Source organism: Tiliqua scincoides, chromosome 4 (genome assembly GCF_035046505.1).
Source record: "Tiliqua scincoides isolate rTilSci1 chromosome 4, rTilSci1.hap2, whole genome shotgun sequence".
Classification (NCBI taxonomy): domain Eukaryota; kingdom Metazoa; phylum Chordata; class Lepidosauria; order Squamata; family Scincidae; genus Tiliqua; species Tiliqua scincoides.
In genome coordinates, this window is record NC_089824.1 from 39,655,018 (window position 1) to 39,676,084 (window position 21,067).

General features: G+C 41.1%; 1 protein-coding gene across 1 annotated transcript in view; it reads left to right on the plus strand.

Annotated features, from left to right (window-relative positions):
* Nucleotides 1–281: 281 nt before the first annotated feature.
* CPA6 (carboxypeptidase A6) overlaps nucleotides 282–21,067 on the plus strand; it is a 31,531-nt gene continuing 10,745 nt past the window's right edge. Inside the window, exons 1-8 of the mRNA XM_066624408.1 lie at nucleotides 282–331; nucleotides 1,413–1,488; nucleotides 2,438–2,562; nucleotides 4,209–4,323; nucleotides 4,618–4,719; nucleotides 5,267–5,371; nucleotides 10,751–10,861; nucleotides 13,739–13,829. Of these exons, the coding sequence (XP_066480505.1) occupies nucleotides 282–331; nucleotides 1,413–1,488; nucleotides 2,438–2,562; nucleotides 4,209–4,323; nucleotides 4,618–4,719; nucleotides 5,267–5,371; nucleotides 10,751–10,861; nucleotides 13,739–13,829 (775 nt within the window). The remainder of the gene's footprint in view (nucleotides 332–1,412; nucleotides 1,489–2,437; nucleotides 2,563–4,208; nucleotides 4,324–4,617; nucleotides 4,720–5,266; nucleotides 5,372–10,750; nucleotides 10,862–13,738; nucleotides 13,830–21,067) is intronic.

The window sequence follows — 21,067 nt, forward strand, 5'->3', positions numbered from 1 at the left end:
GAGAGGCCCCCCACGGTCACCCTCTTTGTACGTCATTGCCTTTTAGCCGATAGGCCAAAATCCATTACAATATGGCAGGTTCTGATCATGCTCTTAAAATGCTTCCACCTCATCTAGCACCTAGGATTCTTTTCCACATTCCAGTTGGGTTGGATTTTGGGAGCAGTATATCAGTGCGTTTATGTTGTTGAACTTCATGGAAAAGAGCTAAATCTTAGCAATGATAAATGAACCAAGCCTCTTTAAAATTTTCAAGAGAGTTCAGATTTCTTCAGTTGGATATGAATTGTCCAAGACATTCCTATGAAAAATATGGTACTTTAGGTTTTCAGTAAGAGAGAGAGAGAGAGACCTTTTTACCCTGAGTGGTGCCCTGCAAAATCTGAATACTTTGGCAAGGGCTTTGCAGGCCATATTCTTATAGGAACCATAAATAAGGTTTAGATCACTTGGGTGTGAAAGGGTAGTGCTAGAAAACTGTTTTCTTTTCCCCTTTTTAAAAGGAAAATAATCTTTTTAGGTCTTTCACTCTGTCTCTTGCTCTCTTCTTGATTTGCTTTTTATATATTCACAAAAAATGAACTTGGACTTCCAAACTGAATCAGCCACTGTTTGGCCCAAGTATCAGGATGTGGCATGCTAAACTATTTTCTTTGCCGAGCTGAAGCTAGAAGTGTTTTCCAGCAATATGTTAACCAATCAGTTCATCAAAATCAATCATGTCACTACCTTGATGTCTTTCCTTCTCAGTCAGGTTTTTTAATCAGGGCCGGCATAGATGCTGAACCAAATTCACCAGTGATGAGCTGTGTGTGTTCGTCAGTTAAAAATCATTCTGTTAAAACATTCTAAGGCATAGCAGGGTCTTTCTGTGATTGAAAAGTTTGTTCAGGGTATTATTTGTGTTGCTCTTTCTTGTTCAGATGGTTATTATTGATATAAAAATGAAAATTTGTGGTATTGTATTTGTATGTGTGTGTGTATATATGTCTCTGTGTGTGTGTGTGTGTGTGTGTATACACACATACACATACTCTCTATATCAGTGGTTTACAAACTGGTGGGGTCGCAGCCCACCAGGGGGCCTGGAAGAGAGCCATTCCTATTTATGGGGAGTGGCCCAGAAATGGGTGCCCTGATGGTGCAGCATCGACACTACCACAGGGAGCAAGGGTTTTTTTAACTTACCGGGAGGGGGGGGTCATACTGGCCTCAGGGCCTGCCCGCTGCTCCAAATAGCTCCAGTCACTAAGAGAGCCCACTTCCAGTTTTCAAAAACTGACAGCCCCTGACAGATTTATATACCACCCCATGACGCACAGATTGGTAACTGTTACAATAGTGTTTTTTCCTTATTTTTCTTTTTGGAAAAAAATGCTTAGACCTTCATTTCAACATTTTTTTTTAAACAGGGATAAGGTGCTACAAATAATTCCAGAGAATGACAAAGAAGCACAGACACTGAAGAGCCTTTTTGAACAATTTAAGGTAAGTTTGCTCATTTTAGTGTTCAAAGAAAAAGTAGCATTGCTGTCGCCTGTCTAATGAGCCATTCAGTTTCAGTTGCCTTTCATCACAAAATCTTTTTATAAAGGACCATTAGTCTTTCAGCTGTCTTACACTACCTTGGCCTATCTGCTGACTATAAGAGTTGAAGATTTTTGCACTATCAGGACTGCTGGCCAATCAAAGCATTACATCTTTCAAACAATCGAAAGAGAACTGTCAGAACAAGGAAGTTGACTGATGCAACACTGATGCATATCAGCACAACAAGAAATCAGGAAGACAGATGATAATCAAGAGTGTAAAGAACCATCTCAAAGTTCTAGGCAGGCCTCTTTCTGGACGTGTGATCCCCTGGTCTATCCCAGCCCCTCTGTGCACTTGTACGTCCAGAAGATAGAAGAATTTTGGCAGGTGCATCTTCTTAAACCCTTCCATGTTGAGGTGCACCTGCAAAAATTCCCTCTTCTATAGGTATAGGTACTCTATAGATACTATAGGTATAGGTAACCTATAGGTATAGGTTAAAGGTATAGGTACTCTGTCCCACTTTGTATCTGGTAACCCTACGTTTAATTGTACACAGAACAGGAGAACACGTGGGCTGAACATCCACCTACAATGAAGTTTCCAGTTTTGCAGCTCTAATTCACCTTTTAGCACATTTGCTTTTGTATCTGGAAGTGAATTGAAGCAAATTCTAATGTAACTATTTCAGACAACTTTTAAATGTTTGCAATAGAGCAGTGCCATTATGAAAACCAGATGGTTGAGTTTTGTTCAGGCTGTAGTCATTACCTCTACTTCAAACTCAAATAATTCACAAATAGCTGCCATTTAATTATTTAGATGCTGTTTAGTATATTAGTCTTATGGATGTTCCCAATCTAGACTTAAAAATATGAATTACAGGTTGGTTCCTGCACTACAGGTGGACTTGTGGCAGCCTGGCAGCATTTCCTACATCTCCAAGGGTGCAGTTACGGATGTGCGTGTATCAAGGAATATGTCGCAAATTCTTCTCCCCTGCCTACAACAAGCAAACATCCAGTACATGTAAGAATGGATTTTAGTTTCTGAAAGTTCATCTGTTGGTTGTACCATGAGATGAGGTTTATTAATGTTCTTTGAAAATACCTCCTGTTTATTGTTGTACCTTTTCAATTATAGTAGCTTGAAAGTACCCAGAATTTGCACAACTCTGTTATTTGAACGAAGCGCAAAAGAGCTCTCACGTACAGACTATTTAATTGAATAGTCTCCTTTAGGCTTGAGATTAGTATCCCCTCTGTGCATGCAGACCTGCTTTGGTCGTTAGATAAACGCTAATTATTGCTACTCATTCTGTAGTCTGCTTAATTCATGCTTCTACTTCACATTCAAGTGTGCTGTAGATACAAGCACCCACTTGCTCTAAAATTATATACTGGTATACACTAGTCAGTTTCTGTCACCAAAAAGGACCATGCAGAACACAATTTCATTATTACTGTTAATTGTTATGCCTCCCTCTTTATGCAGCTAGAATTGCACCTTGTCATTCCACATCAGTGTTTTTAAGCAATATATATATTTTGCTCCATTTCTCTCACAAATAGAGAAAACAAATCCCGCAAAAAGAACTTGTTTCTCAAGGAGATTTTCTTGCTTGTGAATCAAAGAATGATAGGTTATGTCAATAACTTTATTCGGAATGTTGATACTTAAGATGTATTGAAACAGACATGCCATTTATTTGCCTACTGCTGTTGTTTGAAAATACAGCAGATGGTTTTAAAGAGATAATTGAATGTGCAGTTGTTACCTGTTGTTTTGTTCTAGAGCCTTGTCTTCACTTTACTAGGAAAAGACTCACAATTCCACTACTTGTATTTGTTATGGTTGCAAGTTATTGGTGCAACCAGAACATGCTTCTACAGTATTCTCAGGAGATTCAGCAAAACACTGAGCACAGAGTCCTGTTCAGTCATTGAATTCAGTGAACATGTATGAGAGGAAGGGCTGGGAGGCCTCACCTCCAAGTTAGACATATGCCTGAACAGACCCCCTATACATACAATGATAAGAGCTCTGTTCAGGCATTCATTGGACTCATGTGTGTCACAGTATAGAGCAGAGGTGTCAAATGTTTTTCTTACAGTGGGCTGAATTGCATTCATGGTGCCTGCTAAGGGCCAGAAGTGATGTCTTTAAGTTGGAATTGACATTATTAAGCAGGTGATGACCAGAAATAAGCACTTTTTTCTCACTTAGGAACATTAGCTGCAAATGGCATCGGAGAAAATATGCTCATCTTGATCATATTTTCAAGATATGGAGAACCCAATTATCACATGGGCCACCCTTTCAGCAGCACCATTTCTGCTGAGGTGTCACTTCACAGCTCAGCAGCTGAGAAATGTTCTGGAAAGTGGAAATGTTCTGGAAAGTTGGTTGCAATGAACATAGTGGGACTTGCTTCTAAGTAAATATGTATATGGTTGTGCTATTACTAGTATTTTTTCTGCATTTTCTGAAATATAGTTATATTTCAAAATATCTGGTTTGTTTGACATGCACAAGAGTACTGTCACAAACAATTTAAGCCTGTTTATCCCACCAACATAAATAGGGTCTTAATCTGCTTAAATGACATTACACTTGCTATACATTGGGGAGTACCATACTCTGCATTTATTCAAGTTACTTTCTTCTGAATGTAGAATCCTCATATCTGATCTACAAAAAGCAGTGGAAAAGCAAAGTGGTTCAAGATCATCCAGGAATCGCAGAGCATTACAAGGATACAACTATGAGAGATATCATTCGCTGGAAGAAGTATGTAAGATAATATCTCATATACTACACGTTTTTAATGCTTCAAATAAAAGGATGCCAGGGAAACAGCAAACCTATCTTGCTTTTTTGTTTTGGTTTTAACAAGAATCTTTAAAGTAAGGTTTTAAAAATATGTAAAATAGGAGACTCTAATAGGCAATGAAAAACTTCCTATGGAATTCTTAGTTTCTGGCATGCTGTGCTAGCATTCTATTTTCGTATTTGATATTCTTTATAGTAAAATGATTCAAATAAGTTAAATGTACTGCTTCTTTTTTACTTGGGTATTTTAAGATTCAAAGTTGGATGCATCATCTGAACAAAACACACTCAGACCTTGTTCACATGTTCTCTGTTGGCAAGTCATATGAAGGAAGACCTCTTTTTGTACTAAAGGTAACGTTTAATTTCTAATGTATTACTGATGTCAGTGGTGCTGACATGGTGCCTACCATTTCCTTTGAAATAAGATTGAAGGTACAATCTTTTATGTGAGCTATTTTCTGTATGAATTATTTTTAAAAGTAGACACTTCTGTGGCCCTACTGTGTGTGTGAGAGAGAGAGAGAGAGAATGATTTAACTTATTGTTATAATTTGTACATTTATTCTGGAACTTCGTAAGCTGCCTTGGGCATTTGCTTTGGCATGGGAAAGGGAGGATATAATTTTTTCAAATAATAATAGTAATGCTCCCTTCCTTCACATTGCAATCTGGATTGGATCACCTGCACATACTATCCTCATTTTTAAAACAAACATGGAAGACTCAAATGATGCTCTCACAAAATACCCCCTGCCTTAGAAAGTTTATTTAGCTTAGAAAGGAAGGAAGGAAGGAAGGAAGGAAGGAAATGGCTGCCTATAAGACCTTTGCATAAATCTAAAAAGCCCTCAGGATTATGGACTGTTTTTCTTATCCTCACACATATTTATTGTTGCAGCTAGGCAAAAGATCACGTGTGTACAAGAAAGCTGTCTGGATAGACTGTGGAATCCATGCAAGAGAATGGATTGGTCCAGCCTTTTGCCAGTGGTTTGTGAAAGAAGTAAGTATTTACTTCGCTGTAATATTTTGAAATCAAGAAATTTTCTATCTGATACACATGGCATACTGCTATGGCAGAGATGTGCTAATTTAATTGAGTTCATTTGAGGGCGCAATCCACTCTTCACTGGAACAGGCAAGCCAAGAGGCTTGCACTGCATCCAGCGCAGGATAGGGGCCATAAGCGACTCAGCCAGAGGCAAGGGGAAACTTTTCCCCTTACCTCAGGGTAAAGCATGCTGGTCTTATGGGTCTCCTCAGACTTGCACCACCTCCTGAGGTGGCACAAGTCCAAAGAGAGCGGAGCAGCTTGAAGCCGCTCTGAGCTCCCCAGTAGCGGGGGTTGGGAACTGGCATAACTGCCAGATCCCAGCCCCACCTTCTGCTCCCCACCCACCCATTCCTGGGGCCACCCACTGCCCACCCTTCCCCCACCGAGGAATGCCTGCTTCCCGCCCACCCCAGAGTTTTGCGTCGGCCCAGCCAGTCTGATGCAAGGCTCACAGAGTAAGCTGCCACAGAGGCTGGATTCAACCTGTGTGCCAATGCAGCTTACCCCAAGGAGGCACAAATGTGCTTTACGGCACATTTGCGACTTTCCTGGGCTGGCGCAAGGGACTTGCGCTGGCCCAAGGGTGCCTCAGGATTGCTCCCTAAGTGTCTTTACTTAATGCTTCAAGCTGTCATGTCTTCAAGCATTTTTGTCTTCACTTCAAGCTGTCATCATTAACTTACATGGATATATTCAAGACTTATGGAAGAAAAGATAGATGGACCGTTAATGAAATCCAAAAGATCCAGGCCCTGACTCCCTTCAGATGTAGCCAAATCATGACTCCACCAGTTGTTCTATATAGCCTCAATATTACAGACTTGTTCATTTTTTTCTCTTTGCAGCATCAAATAAACCAGTTGTACTGCATGCTTTTCAAGGACACTTCCTGATATTAGGATAATGGAGTATAGGTCTGTATACTCCATATTAAAACTCCATATTAATACTCCAAATTAAATAGATATTTAATTCTGACAACGAATAGAACATTAGACTTCTGATTACCAGATGTTGGGGGAGCAGGGAATGGCAGTGAGTGCAGTCTGCCTCTTGCTCTGCTTGTGATTGTCCCAAGAGCACCTGGCTGGTCACTAGCTGAACTGAGGGCCCAGTCCCCTCCAGCTTTCCAGGAATGATGCAACCACAATGAAACCCCAAGATAAGAAAACAAACCTTCTCTTACCTTGAGGACGCAGCCATGACTGGCCCTCCACTACAGGATGCAGCACATACCCCGTTGGCACAGCTGCATCAGCACTGGAAAGTTGGATAGGATTGGGCTGTGAATGATGGTTTAGATCAGGGTGTCCAAACTTTTTGGCAGGATGGCCACATCATCTCTCTGAAACTGTGTCAGGGGCGGGGGAAAAAGAGAATTGATTTACATTTCAAATTTGAATAAATTTACATAAATTTACATAAATGAAAGTATTAGAGATGGAACTTATATGAATGAATGAAGGTCTTGCAATACCTCAAGGCCTATAAAAGGCCTTGCACAAAGCAAGGCCAGCCTTTCCTTCACTGCCACAGCTGCATCACACATGTGAAAAAGCAAGCAGTGGAGGGAGCCCTCATCCCACAGTTCATGCAAGAGGTCAAACAGTCACCCTCACGCTGAGAGCAGTTGCATTGAGCCAGTGCGGGCTCCAGCAAGTCTCCGGAGGGCCAGAAGCTCATTGGAGGCTGGGGGCTCCCCACAGGCCGGATTGGGAGTCCCTGAGGGCCGCATGTGGCCCCGGGCTGGGCTTGGGGCACCCCTGGTTTAGATCAGTGGTTCCTGAACCAATTATCATGACCCAAACAAGGATCGTGGAAGCTCTCAAGGGAAAAAAATATTTGTTGATTGCCAGGTCCAGATTCATCTAGCTCCACTGGACCTAGACAAGCTATTGGCAGCACCTGTCCCTCCAGGGAAGAGGCCAAGTTTGAGGCACCAGGCCTTGAGGACCCTCTGGAGTCAGAAATGCTGCCCTCCATGGTGTTGAGAGATGCAACTGGGCAAGCTGCAAGTTCAGCAGTGAGCTGGGTGAAGAATCTCAGAATGTCCATCCCCAGCCCAATTAATTATTCCAATTAATTGTTTTTATTAAAATTATTAACATATACCAACTCCAGGGATTGCCGACAGAGGGAAAACTGTCATTAGGCTCATGGTCAAAAATGTTTGGAAACACTAGTTTAGATGAACTTTTATCTAACATCCCATGACAAATACTTAAAACAGGTTGTTGAACTGGCATAGCAGGGCCCAATCCTATCCAGTTTTCCAGCACCAGTGCAGCTGCAATGCAGCCCCTAGATGAGGAACCAAATGTTCCCCTGTCTTGTGATGGCCTCCACAACTACCCTCCCACCGCATGATGCAACACACACCTCATTGGCACAGCTGCACCAGGGCTGGAAAGTTGGTTAGGATTTGGCCTGCAGTCGTTGTCTCCCATCCTCCTCACACTTATCAGCTTATACCTGAGGCCCAAACTGTCCAGCTCTGACATAGCTGTGCCAGCGGGGAATATGCTGCATCCTGCAGTTGGGTGACAGTCATGGAGGCCTCCTCAAGGTAAGGGGATGTTTGTTCTCTTACCTTGGAGCTGCATTGCCCTTACCCCGGTGCAGGAAGGTGAGTTAGGACTGTACCCCAAGTCTCTTAAATGTTCTGCTTTCTGTGCTTGGTTTACCTCCATGTCTACATTATCACGCCAAGTATTTTTCCCCCCAGAAGTATGCTTTACCACAAGCTACACACTTGTACACACAATTGGTACACACTACATTTTTTTTTCTATCTTATAATATAAATATAGAATAATAGTCTCTATTATTTATCTCAACCATTTGCTTGCCCCACTGGAAAAATAAGTGGTGGACCCAATATTTAATTAAATTGTACGATTTAACTCTTGTTTGTCACTCTGTGGGACATCGGGGGAATTTATAAACAAAAACAGATAGTTAACTAAAGAGAAGCTGTAATGAAATAACATCTATCTGGGGAATTTTCTGATGGAGAGCTTTCATTCAATGCAAATTGAGGAACATTCAGAGCGAAGTATTCTAAATTCAGTGTAATATGACCCCTGAACAGACATGTGGCTCAAGTCACTTGTGCTTTCCAGAGGTGTTTGCTATCCTTGTTGCCTTGGTACAACAAACATTAATAACATTTTTATTCATGTTATTTGTTGAACACATTGATATAGGACTGCAGTGCACTGATATGTGGAGAATCTTACTGAAAGGGAAGGGCTGGATTTGCTGACTTTCCAGGCCTTTTCTATACATTTATCTTTGGATTGGTAGTTAAAGGTGGAATGCAGTTCCTAGCTGTCACCACAAGAAGGCATGCAATGCATTCTGTCATCAATAAGTATGGACGTCACCTCTGTTTTGCTATACTGTTGGGGCCATAGGTTTTCAATATGAAATGTGTTTTAAAAATTCAACATGAGCATTATATCTTGTTTTTAATTTAACCTGGAATACATTCTGAGATGTTTAAACTCATTTCACTATCACAGATGTTCCTTGGTACAACAGACATGATGGTGATGATAAAGAGAAATGTCATTGCATGAGCAAAAAATGTGCAGGAGAAATTTTCAAATGACAATTTCCAGACTAGATTGCTGTGTAATTATTAACCAGCAGGGCATAGACACCTCTGAATCCATTATGGCCATAATACTCTTAGTCATATTTTACTTGCAAATGGGAATTGTTCTGAGGAAAAATATCTTCCAGTACATGGTAAAGAAGTCAGTTCAGCATCCTTGATTTATGCTGATATTCAGCTCTCCAATATTGTCTGCAGCATGTTAATAGTACTATAAATCTTGGTCTCCACTTATTATTTCATGTGTTGACATAGGCCAAGTTCAGTCATTGCCTTACTGGTGGGGGTAGGGCTGAATCCACATGGTCTAGTTTCACACTGCTCCAGTAACATGTGCTGGAATGATAATTAATCACATAATCAGACCTATCTCACGTGGTTCTGTTTCATGCCTCACCTAAACAGTGTGAAATTGGCTATACAGAAGCGTTCTCCACAGCCACTGGAGACATTTCTTTCCAGCCATGTGGCTATGGAATGCATGGGAACATGAGACTTGTGTGAGTGGGACAAGTCACATTACTCTTTTTCATCCATTGATTGTGCACCCTGGTGGACTAGCGATGGGAGGGAGTGAATGGCTGCTGTATTCACAAATATACTATACCCATGTTGAGTAGCATGTGACTGTGAGTGCACATGAATAACATCTGAATTGGAACTGAAGTCTCTGGATTCTAAGGAATTCAGTGACAGAAATAATAATTATTATTATGAGTATTGGGGATGTAGAGGAGACAATGGGAATATTAAGTCAGATTTCGTGTATTCCTTAGAGCTTCTGTTTTCAAACTCTCAGGGATTCTGAAAACCACAGTAAGTCCTGGGAGGGGAGGGGAGGGAGGCAGTGGGAGCAGGGGGGTGGGGAGAAAGCAACTGGGATGCAGTCACCAGTCCCTGCTGTCCCGGGGTGCTGCCGCCCCCCACCTGCTCCCCTGTCTGCCATCAACCGGTGACAGCTCAAAGAGCCTTTCTGAGTCTGCCTTTTCTTCCTTGGTATACTGTATTTGAAAGGGACAAAGCAGATGAAGAAGTAAAAAAAGGAGAGTGACCAGCTTCTAGATCATCTTCCCAAGAGGGAGCACAGGCAGATGAGGTAGCAGGTGGAACAGCTGTAGCAGAGGTGGTGTTAGGCACCCAAATATCTTCCCTAGAGAGTAACTTTATAGGGGAGACAGAATTCCTATGGGTAGAGGTGCTTGTTATTTACTTTACTTAGAAGTAAGCCCATTGTGTTAGGTAAGACTGGTAGCCCAATCCTAACCTGTGCTGGGTAGAGGCCTGCTCCACCAGTCCTGCCCCCCCACTAGACCTGATCCTACCCCCTTCTGCTGTCTTCTGCCCCCAAATGCCCCTTTCCAGAGCAACCTCTCACCACCCTCTTCCACGCCCTGCACTGCCCAGCAGAACCCTACCTGTGCCGGCTGGCACTGCTCCAGGATGCAGCACCAGCAGGCCAGTGCAGGTTGTTGGAGCTGTGCTGCTGGCTCGCAGGTAGCCACAAATGTGCTCTATGGCATGTTTGTGACACCCCAAGCCTGTGCAGGGATGGTTGTGCCAGGTCAGGGACAAGTTAGGATTGTTCCATGAAGCTGTAATATTATCTTACTCACTGGAAGCAAACACCTCTACCTGTGGGTCATGTGACTAGCACAAAATCTTTAAAGATTTTTTTATTACAATCATTTCTATGTTATATCCATTCATAGGTTCTCCAGACATATCAAAGTGACCCAGCCATGAGAAGGATGTTAAATCAACTCTATTTCTACATCATGCCTATTTTCAATGTAGATGGATACCATTTCAGTTGGACCCATGTAAGTTAATTGTTTTCTCAACATTAAGGTATTGGTAGATCTTATCTTACATATTGGCACCTGTTGTTCCTCTTTTTAATGGACTCTTTTCAGCTTCTACAGCCTGAAGGTTTAAAGGATCTTTTATAGTGTACAGGTCCAGCCTATTTATACATGGATTTTTATACACAGATTTGACTCAACATGAATGGCCACTGCAAATGAGAAGGAATGTGCTGATACCTGGAGAAGGGGAAAAATGCATCCCTTTAAAATCAGTTTAAAAAACTGAACAGTCCTTTAACAATAGCCTCCTTAATGTGTGTGTGTGTGTGTGTGTGAGAGAGAGAGAGAGAGAGAGAGAGAGAGAGAGAGGGCAGCTGGCTGACAATCCATCAGTTCTTCTCTCCCCAGTGGACCCCTCCCTTCCCCCTGAGCACCTGAAAGAAAGGTGATCACATTGCATTGGTGAAGGGAGGGGCTAAGTGTAAGCTCTCAGTTCTTTGTAAGCTCTTGGAGGAGGACTGATTGATGGATTGTCTTGTTAATGGCTCTTATCTTACATCACAAAGGTCAGCAAGGCTGTTTTTAAATCACCTGAGCAAGGGAACTTTGTTTTTTAAATTGATTTGCTATTGTGCTTTTTTGTCATCTGTTTTTTGAGAGCATTATTCCCAGGAGATGAATGCTTGTGCACTTGACCTTGCCCACCCCACCCCCATGGCTGATAAGATCTGCCTGGCGGGCAGAGGGGAGAGGCTGGCTGAATGGACAGGGAGGGTGGTGAATTCCTCTTTAATGGATGGGATGTTTCTAGCTATATTAAAGCAAGCAGTGGTTCACCCCCTCTTTAAAAATGTGCTCCCTGGATTCCACGTACAGTGGATAATTTCTGGTTAGTCTCTAACCTCCCATTGCTGAGCAAAATGATAAAGTGGATGGTAGCATCTCAGCTCCAGATGTTTCCTGGAGGAAACAAATTAGCTAGATCAGTGATCTCTTCTGTGCCAGGATCATCTAGATCAGCAGTGGGACCTCTGCTCCTAGAAATGCCTTTCCCACAGGGTATGGCACTTACCGTTCTACACTGCAGCTGCCTATCTTTCCAGTCTATCACCCCAGAAACTCATGCCAGGCAGCCATTTGTGCTGCCTATTGCCCCAGCAGGCCATGTGTTTTGATTGGCACCTACTGACCTAGATCAGCAATTTTCCGTCTTTTTCATCTCACGATACACTGACAAGGCACTAAAATTGTCAAGGCACATCATCAGTTTTTTTGACAATTGACAAGGCACACTTTGCTGTTGGCAGGGGGCTCACATCCAGCAAGGGCCCTTCTAAGAAATGACCCTCACCAAACTCCCATGGCTAGATTTTGTTTTGTTTTTAAAAAAAAATACATAAAACACAAAACACAGTCTCTTTGGTATTAAAATATCCAAATAAAACACAGAACACTGCATTTTGGTGCTTAATATATTTTCCAGAAATTAAAATTGATTACTTTTCCAGTTAGAAATAATACTGTGGCTGCATCTGCTGACACTATATCACTTATATCACCTATCTAGTACTTTTTAAAATTACATTATAATTTATTAAAATGTGCTCTTGGAATAAAAACGTATAACACCACGATTTGCTATTTTAATCAACATATTTGAGGAAAAGATCACCAAAAAAACCACCCCTAACCATGGCATGCCTGTGGACCAACTGTGGCACACTGATGTGCCGTGGCAAAGTGGTTGAAAGTCACTGTTCTAGATTTCTTTCGTTCTGCCTCCATGCCAGGCTTTCAAAAGGGGATAGCCTCGGCTGCCCTGATGGATTACCTGCACTGGGGGCTACATGGGGTATGTGTACCTGTTGGTCCTGCTGCACCTCTCTGAAGCTTCAACCATGGTGTCTTTCTAGGTTGGTTGGTCAAGTTGGGGGTCACCCATGGAGGTCTCCTCCAGGTAAGGCAATGTTTGTTCCCTTTCCTTGGGGCTGCATTGCGGCTGCACCAGCATTGGAAAGTTGGATAGGATTGGGCCCTGAGACTGTTCAGAAACTGCAATTAGTGAGGAATGCAGTAACGCATGTGGTCCCAGAGGTTTGACACTGTCAGACTGCTGCTTTGGCAGGTACACTGATTACCAGTTTGTTAATGTGTACAATTCAAGGTGCTGGTTTTAAGCTTTAAAGCCCTTTACGGCTTGGGACAAGGGCTTTTTAGGGACTGCTTTCTTACATACATTTTCTGGCCCATCCCCTGTGATCATCAGAGGAGATCCTTTTGTGTGTACCACCCTTAACTGAGGTCAGAGGGCAGTAGCAATGGGGAAGGCCTTCTTGATGTGGTGATTCAAGAACAACTGCCTTCTTAGAAGCTTTCTAACAGGACTTGAAGACGTTTTTCTTTTGATTGACTTTTTATTGGATTTTAGATGGTACTGTGGCTGGTTCTAAATATTAGATTATACTGCTGATGATAATCCTTAATTTATAGCTGCTTGACTGTTTTATGTATGGGGTTTTACACTTTATTTAAGCTGTTATACTTCTCTTTATTCTCCTGTAAGTTTCATCCTGGATATGTACACTGCTGATTTTATTTGGTTATTTATTGTATGTTTTGTTTTTATGATACTATGGTTATTTATTTTACATTTACATTTTATATTTTACATGTACATTAAGCCACCTTGGGTTGCCCTCTTGGTGAGAAATGTGGGGTATAAATTGCCAGTATAAATATTTATAAAACCCAATCCTGTTTTAAAATATGTGATGTGTATGTATTGCATTGATGTGCATTGTGGAGTATCTTTTCAAGAATACATTATATGCATGTGATACTGTTTTGACTGCATACATGTTGCATTTCTCATGCTTAAAAATTTATGGATAGGATCGATTTTGGAGAAAAACAAGATCAAAGAATTTGAGATTCCGCTGTCACGGTGTCGATGCTAATCGCAACTGGAAAGTGAAATGGTGTGGTAAGTCTAGAAGGAATCTGAATTTGAATAGCAGGCAGTATAAGTAATTTGTTATTCAGAGTATTGAATAGCAGTGAAAATTATACAGAACGTATGACTGGACTTTTGATTATTCTGTTGAATTATGCCAAGATCAAGAATCTACCCCTCTATTTCATTTCACACCCCACCTTCCTGGTGCGATCTTATAGCTCTGCTTCTTTCTGGGACTATCATTATGTTGGCTTCAGAGTGTATATGTAAAGCTATAAACAAAAAGATATGGCATATTTAAACCTAGCAATAGTTCTTACCAGTAGATAAATCCAAATATTTAATACACAGTTCATTCATCAAGAATTAGAACAGTTTATCAGTTCAAAAATAAGAGTGATGTATATGAAATGTTGCATGCGATATATCTTTGTATTATAGTGCTATAAACCTAGCTATCGGAATAAATAGATTACAAGGCTTGGTTTGTTCTACTGGTTCTAAATGCTGACTGATCTGCTCAAAACACCTAAAGTTTGCAATGACTTGCTATAATAGCCTAAAACAGAAATTTTCAATCTTTTTCATCTTAAGGCACACTGATAATGTGCTAAAATTGTCAAAGCACACCACCGGTTTTTTAACAAATGACAAGGCACAACATGCTTGCTGGTGGGAGGCTCACATCTCCCAATGGCACTACTAATAAATGAACCTCACCAAACTCTCATGGCACACCAGGTTGAAAATTGCTGGCCTAAAAAAAAATGAGAATATGCCCCTAGCTGTTGTGTCATGGTGGTGAAACCACGAGCAGATGATAGTCTCCTAGATCGCATGGTTTGCAGAATGTCCCAGTTTTGATCCCCAGCATCTCCAGGCAGGCCTGGGAAAGACCCCTCTCTGAAATTGTGGAAAGCTACTGCCAATCTTATCTACACTACTAGATGGATCAACATCCTGACTTGTAGCCCAGTCATAACCAACTTTCCAGTGCTGATGCAGCTGCCATACAACCTCAAGGTAAAGGAACAAGTGTTTCCTTATCTTGAGGAGGCCTCCATGACTGCCCAACCACCACAGGATGCAGCACAAACCCCATTGGTGCAGCTGCATCAGTGCCAGAACATTGTTTAGGATTTGGTTGTGAGTGTAAGGCAGCTTCCTATGTTCCCTATGCACATCTGTTTAGTACATCTACCCCAGTGTGTTTAACCCAACTTCATTCCTGTAATATTCTATTTCGCAAAGTAAAAAAGAATGAACTGAGTGCATTCTCTAATCCTAAATTCAGCTGCCTTTTAAAAAAAATGTAAATAGTGGACTTACATCTGGATGATGTTTTTAAATGATACACATTATTAGTTGTTACATAAAGGGTTTCTAGTTGAAGATTCACTCCTCATGTTCAATCAGCTTAACCTTCCTCATCATCAATACACGTTCATGCTACTTTGCATGATACTCCCATGTGCTTCTTCCTTTGAAGTGACTTACAGAGAACCAATCCTTAGAACAGTCCATTTTGATGGAAATGATTTTTTTCAGAAGCAAAAGGTAGGCACAGTATATTTGCTCATGGATAAGTAGCAAACTAACAATGACAGAATTAGAACATGGAAGTACTTTGTTTTGATTCCCATGAACAATTGTCATCTTATATTCCTTTTTCACTGAGACAAAATGAATAGGAAAAGCATACTTTATGTTACCTTGACCCGTTTGAAAAACCTTCACTTCGTGTTCATGTAGTGATGATTTCTCCAGTTTTCAGGCCTTGAAATTCTTGACAGGTGCCTGAGGGCGGGTGTGTTTTGAGCAGGAGTCCTATCTTTGCATTTTGCCTTCCCATGTTTTTGGTATCCAAGAGGCTATATTGCTTTTCTTTTTCTTTAAGCCAACATTTTTGTGCCAACTCTGTATCCTTTTCTGACATAATCTGCTTGATGCAGTATTCATCTTAGTTGCTTTATATTATGCACAAAATGCAAGAAGAAATTTTTCAGTAATACAACATTTCAACAGGCAGCCTGCAGTTGAAATTGCAGTGTATTATGTACTGTATTACATTAATTTCATAGTGAGATCACTGGCCCTCACTGGATCTCACTATGAAATTAATGTAATACAGTATATTAAATATATATATATTTAATGTGTGTGTGTGTGTGTGTGTGTGTGTGTGTGTATATATATATATATATATATATATATATATATATATATATATATATATATATTTTTCACTGTCTGAGATCACTGGCCCATTCAGAGTCAATATGCATAGGATTGCACTGCAATTTCAACTGCAGGCTGCCTGTTGAAATGTTGTATTACTGAAAAATTTCTTCTTGCATTTTGTGCATATATATATATATAATGCCACACATTATATATAATGCCACACATTGATTATTACACAGTCTATGAACTTAGGATAGGCTTCCATGGAGGTTGTGGGCAGTTTTGGAATTCTGAGAAGGAGTGTTGGGTGCCACCACAAAATGGCTGCAAAGGGGTGAGGGGCCCATTATAAAATGGCTGCCTCAAGATCTGTGCAAGGACTTCTAATGTATGTGCTTTGGTTGGGTCTAAGCCCTCTGCAAACTTCTCTATGTACATTCAGTATTTTGAATGCCTAGTGCCACTGTCTTAGATAACTTTGACAGGAGATTTGTGAACAGCTCTATTAATTACTAATCGTCATAGCACAGGCCAACACACATTTTGCTTCCTTAAACGTTACACCACTTGCTGAGTATATTTGGGGTGCTGATTCCAAAAATGGCATCTGTTTTGCCCTATCATGTCTAGTTTTGGAGACACGGCATAGCCTCTTTAATGAATGGCTCAAGCAGCTTCCTCATGAGAAAGCCTACACCATGACTTCCTCATGAGGAAGCGGCTTGAACCATTCACTAATGAGGCTATACTATATCCCCAAAACTAGACGTGATAGGGCAAAACGGATGCCATTTTTGGAATCGGCACCCCAAATTCATATCAAACTACCATAAAGTTTGGGAAAAACTTTTCTGACCCTCAATTTTGTAGGCCTGCGTAACTAGCCATTACTTTTAGCTATAACTAAATCCAAATTCAAATTCAGTATTTCTGAATACTAGATGAGTAAGTTCCAGGGTAATGGAATCTTGAAACTTAGGCAGAGAAGTGGGGGTACTTTTAATTAATTACTGTATATACAGATGAACAGTCTGCGGCAGCAAGACTAATGACTGACAGTATCCTGGTTTTTGTGGCAGCATTCTGAGGTCATAAACAAAACCTCACAATAAGACTAGGGCAACTGATTATTGGTAAGAATATTATCCTAGATTTTCACCTTTGTCCTCAAAATGAGTTTTGTAGCAGCCCCCTTGTAAGACTGCTAGATAGCAGACGATTGCTTCATATAGAACATAAGCCTGATCACTGGGACATTGAAAATGTCGCAGGTCATCCACAATTTCATCTCTTTGCTTCAGCATTAAAGCTAGAGTGAAGGTTTCTGTTTCTGTTTTTGTTTTTATCTCTGTGCACTCTGTTTTCCTTCCTGTATGCCAAGAGAACACAACATATTGAATTACCTTAAGCATTGCACTCCTGCGGTGGAAGATGGAGGATTCAGCCATCTTCTGAAACAACCTTGCAGGCAGTACTGTCATTTCCTGTATTTGCATTGTTTTATTATGACAGTAACTCTGACATTTGACAGCAGGTGACATTTACTGCATTCCCTTTTATCCTTACTCTTTCTAAACTTGGACACTTTAGCTGTATGAAAAACAATAGATGAAGAAAACATTAATACTGATAGCTATCTCGAGCTGTGCATGGCAGCCAGTGTTTCTCTTCTAAGATTGAACATGAGGAACAGACAGTTTTGTTTCATCTTTGTCCCAGAAGCCCTGGGTGCAATCCTTACCTGGACATAAGTCCCACTGAAATAAACAGGACTTACTTCTTAATAGACATGCCTAGGATTGTGGTATTGCAAACAGAAGACTTTGGCGGCTTTGCAGTATTCCATTCCACGCCATTAACCTTTTTGTTGTGCTTAGCATTCAGCCTGATAAAGAGTTCTGAAGAACTCAAAAACATGCTTTTGGCTGCAATCCTATGCACACCTTCCTCAGGGTATCTCCATTGAATTCAGTGGGACTTATTTCTGAGCAAACATAGATAGGATTGGACTGTAAGATTTTGAATTTATTTAGTTGGTCCTAATACATGCTGCAATCCTATCCACACTTACCTGGGGGTAAACCCCATTGACTATAATGGAACTTACTTCTGAGTAGACATGCATAGGATTGGGCTCAGGGTTACCAGATACAAAGGGGGACAGAGTGTCTATACCTGTAGCCACTGTGTGGAGCAGGGAATTTTGGCAAGTCTAGCTTTCTAAACCATTCCATGTTGAACTACACCTGCCAAAATTCCCTTTTCTATACAATGATTAAAGGTATAGGCACTCTGTCCCCCTTTGTTTCTGGTAACCCTACTAATACAGGCATTATCAGGCTGTAGCTTTTTTACTTTTATTCTAAGATTTGTGTTTCTTTTAAGTATGGTAATAGAGTTAGACTGCACTATGGTTCTAATGAACTAAGAAGCCTGTATTTGCAATTTTAGCTGTCAGTTGCAAATCATCAATCTCAGCAAAAAAGGCTATTTTTCATAGTCACACCACCAATTTAGTTTTCCTTTGATAATGGCATAAGACTGGGGCGGCCAACCTGTGGTACGTGTGGCACATAGACACTTTCTAAGTGGCATGCACCAAGTTGCCATATATTTAGAAAAACATTTAATTAATAACAAATAGAGCACTACAGAAGTTCATCTTTGAGGATGAGAAGGTGGTAGGCAGACAGGTGTCTGGGCTGTGCAGAAGGGCAATGAATACACCTTATTTGGACTTCAGAACAGGTCCTGCAAGGCCGAATGGGTCCATGCAGGCCACCTTTCTGGCCTCATAGCAGTCAGCCAGGTGTCTTTGGAAAGCCCAAAATAGGCAACAGCACTCCCATATTTCTTGCTCTGCATCTTGTGGCACTCTGAGATATACTGCTCTTAAACTTGGAGGCTCTATTTAGCTATTTTGGTAATCACTAAACACAATGATGAAATAGAGTGGCACATTCAAGATTCTCTACATAAAAAGTGGTAAATGGGTTGGCTACTGCTGGCATAAAATAATGATTGAATCAGCTGAGAACTTATTACTGGTTACTGTCTTTCTGGATTTTTTCAGAAACTTCCTGAAGTTTCCTTTTTTTCCTAACTTCTTGAACCAGTACTACAGCAAGGGAGACAGCTATCAGTGCAATACAATCACTGATTAGATCATATGAATGGCCAGATGGTCTTGGGCAAGGGTAATCTCTTACTATACCCTACCTCTTCAACCTGGAACTGCCATCTTGTGCTTTCATCACCTGCTACTTACCATAATGAAATGGCAGCAACAGGAGGCAAAGATTATAGAATGCCAGTTACTACTAATTTATTATCCAAACCTGCCTCACAAGACATTTTGAAACAGGAGGACCAAACACATAAAATAGTATAATTTGACTCAATTTAGGTTGTATATGGAGTCACATGCTGAAATATAGTGCTGCTCCATTTTGTAAAAGATAGAGAGGGTCACTTAATTGTATTTCAGATTAATTTGTGGAAGAAATCAAACTACCTTGATATTCTAGAAACCTTCTGTGTTTTTTTTTTTTCAAAATGTACGCAAAATAGGACAGTATAGTACTGTAGCATGTGTAATAATAATGGAGGATAATATTTCCAGAAAGTAGTTTGCTGCCAATTGTCCTCCGAAGTGCACACCCACGGGGCATATTAAGTGAGATCTAGGTTGTGCTCTCAGTTCACAGCAATTCAGCACAATAGGCCTGATAAGCAGACTCTAAACCATTTCCTAGAATCCTCTGAAACACTCTCGGCACAATCCCAACCCTTTATTTTAGTGCTTTCCAGCACTGACATAAGGGCAATGCAGCTCTGAGGTAAGGGAACAAACATTCCCTTACTTTGAGGAGGCCTCCATGAGTGACACCCAGCTGCACACGTCCCATTGGCACCGCTATGCCAGTGCTGGAAAGTACTGACATAAGGGGTTAGGATTGTGCCCTTAAAAGAGCAGTCCTAGCTTGCCCCTGAGCCAACACAAGTCCCTTGCACTGGCTGTCAAGTATCGTGAACATGCTATAAAGTACGTTCACGTTTACTCAGGAGCAGGCTGAGCCAGTGCACAGATGTGCACTGGCTTGCTGGAGCTGAATCTGGTGAATGAGAAGGCCCTGGAGAAGGTAAGTTTATGCTGGCCCAAGTAGGCCAGCGTAGGAGATGGGAGAAGGTGGTCGGAGGGCAGAACAGAGATGAGGAGGGGACATTTTTGGGTGGAGGAGGGTGGACTTGGAGGCGGATCAGACCTGGGAGGAGTGGATCCGACTGTGGCAGCGCATGCCACAACCTAACCCTGTCCCTGGCTCAAGCAGCATTATACTGACTGCTTGGATTTGCACTCGCAAAATCATGGGCACAGATTCAAGTAATTCCACAGGGCTGGCAGCTGCACGACACAGGATAAGAGGACAAAAATCCCCTTACTCTGAATTCCACTCCAGTCCACACCTACCTTGCACTGAACACAGTGCGGGAAACTGGCCTGACTGTTCCAGTGCAAGTTAGGATTGTGTCTTTAGGGATTCCACAGCAGACATGTAGAAGTTCTACAACAGATATGCCAATATGGAAAAGGTTTCCTTAAACTAGAAAGTTTGGAGGCTGATGGGCTATACAAGCATTTGATGAGATTTTTTTTTAAAGGATGCTGTTGTAGATTTGGTGGCTTAGTAACCTCTGATCAATGGGGACCATCTACCTACACCTTTTCCACAACATCTCCATCCATGCCCAGTAGAGATACATTTGCAAATCCTTGCAGATGGGTATGAAAGGCAAATCATGTATCAAACAACAGATAGCAGTGCCAGAGTTTTTCCTCTCACTATGTTAAGTGCTACTTAGTTACTTTTCAGCCACCAAGTTAATTATATAATCCTATTACTCTTCATGTTATTAAGGATCATCATGCAGGGCTGGTTTTCATCCGCTTAATGTTGAAGGCGCTTATTATGCAAAGAATATTTATTTTAAAAAGTGGATAATAAACCCCAGCAGAAATGCAGCAGTCAAGATCTCATTGCTGTACAAAATTACTGAAATTGGTTATTTCTCATGTGACA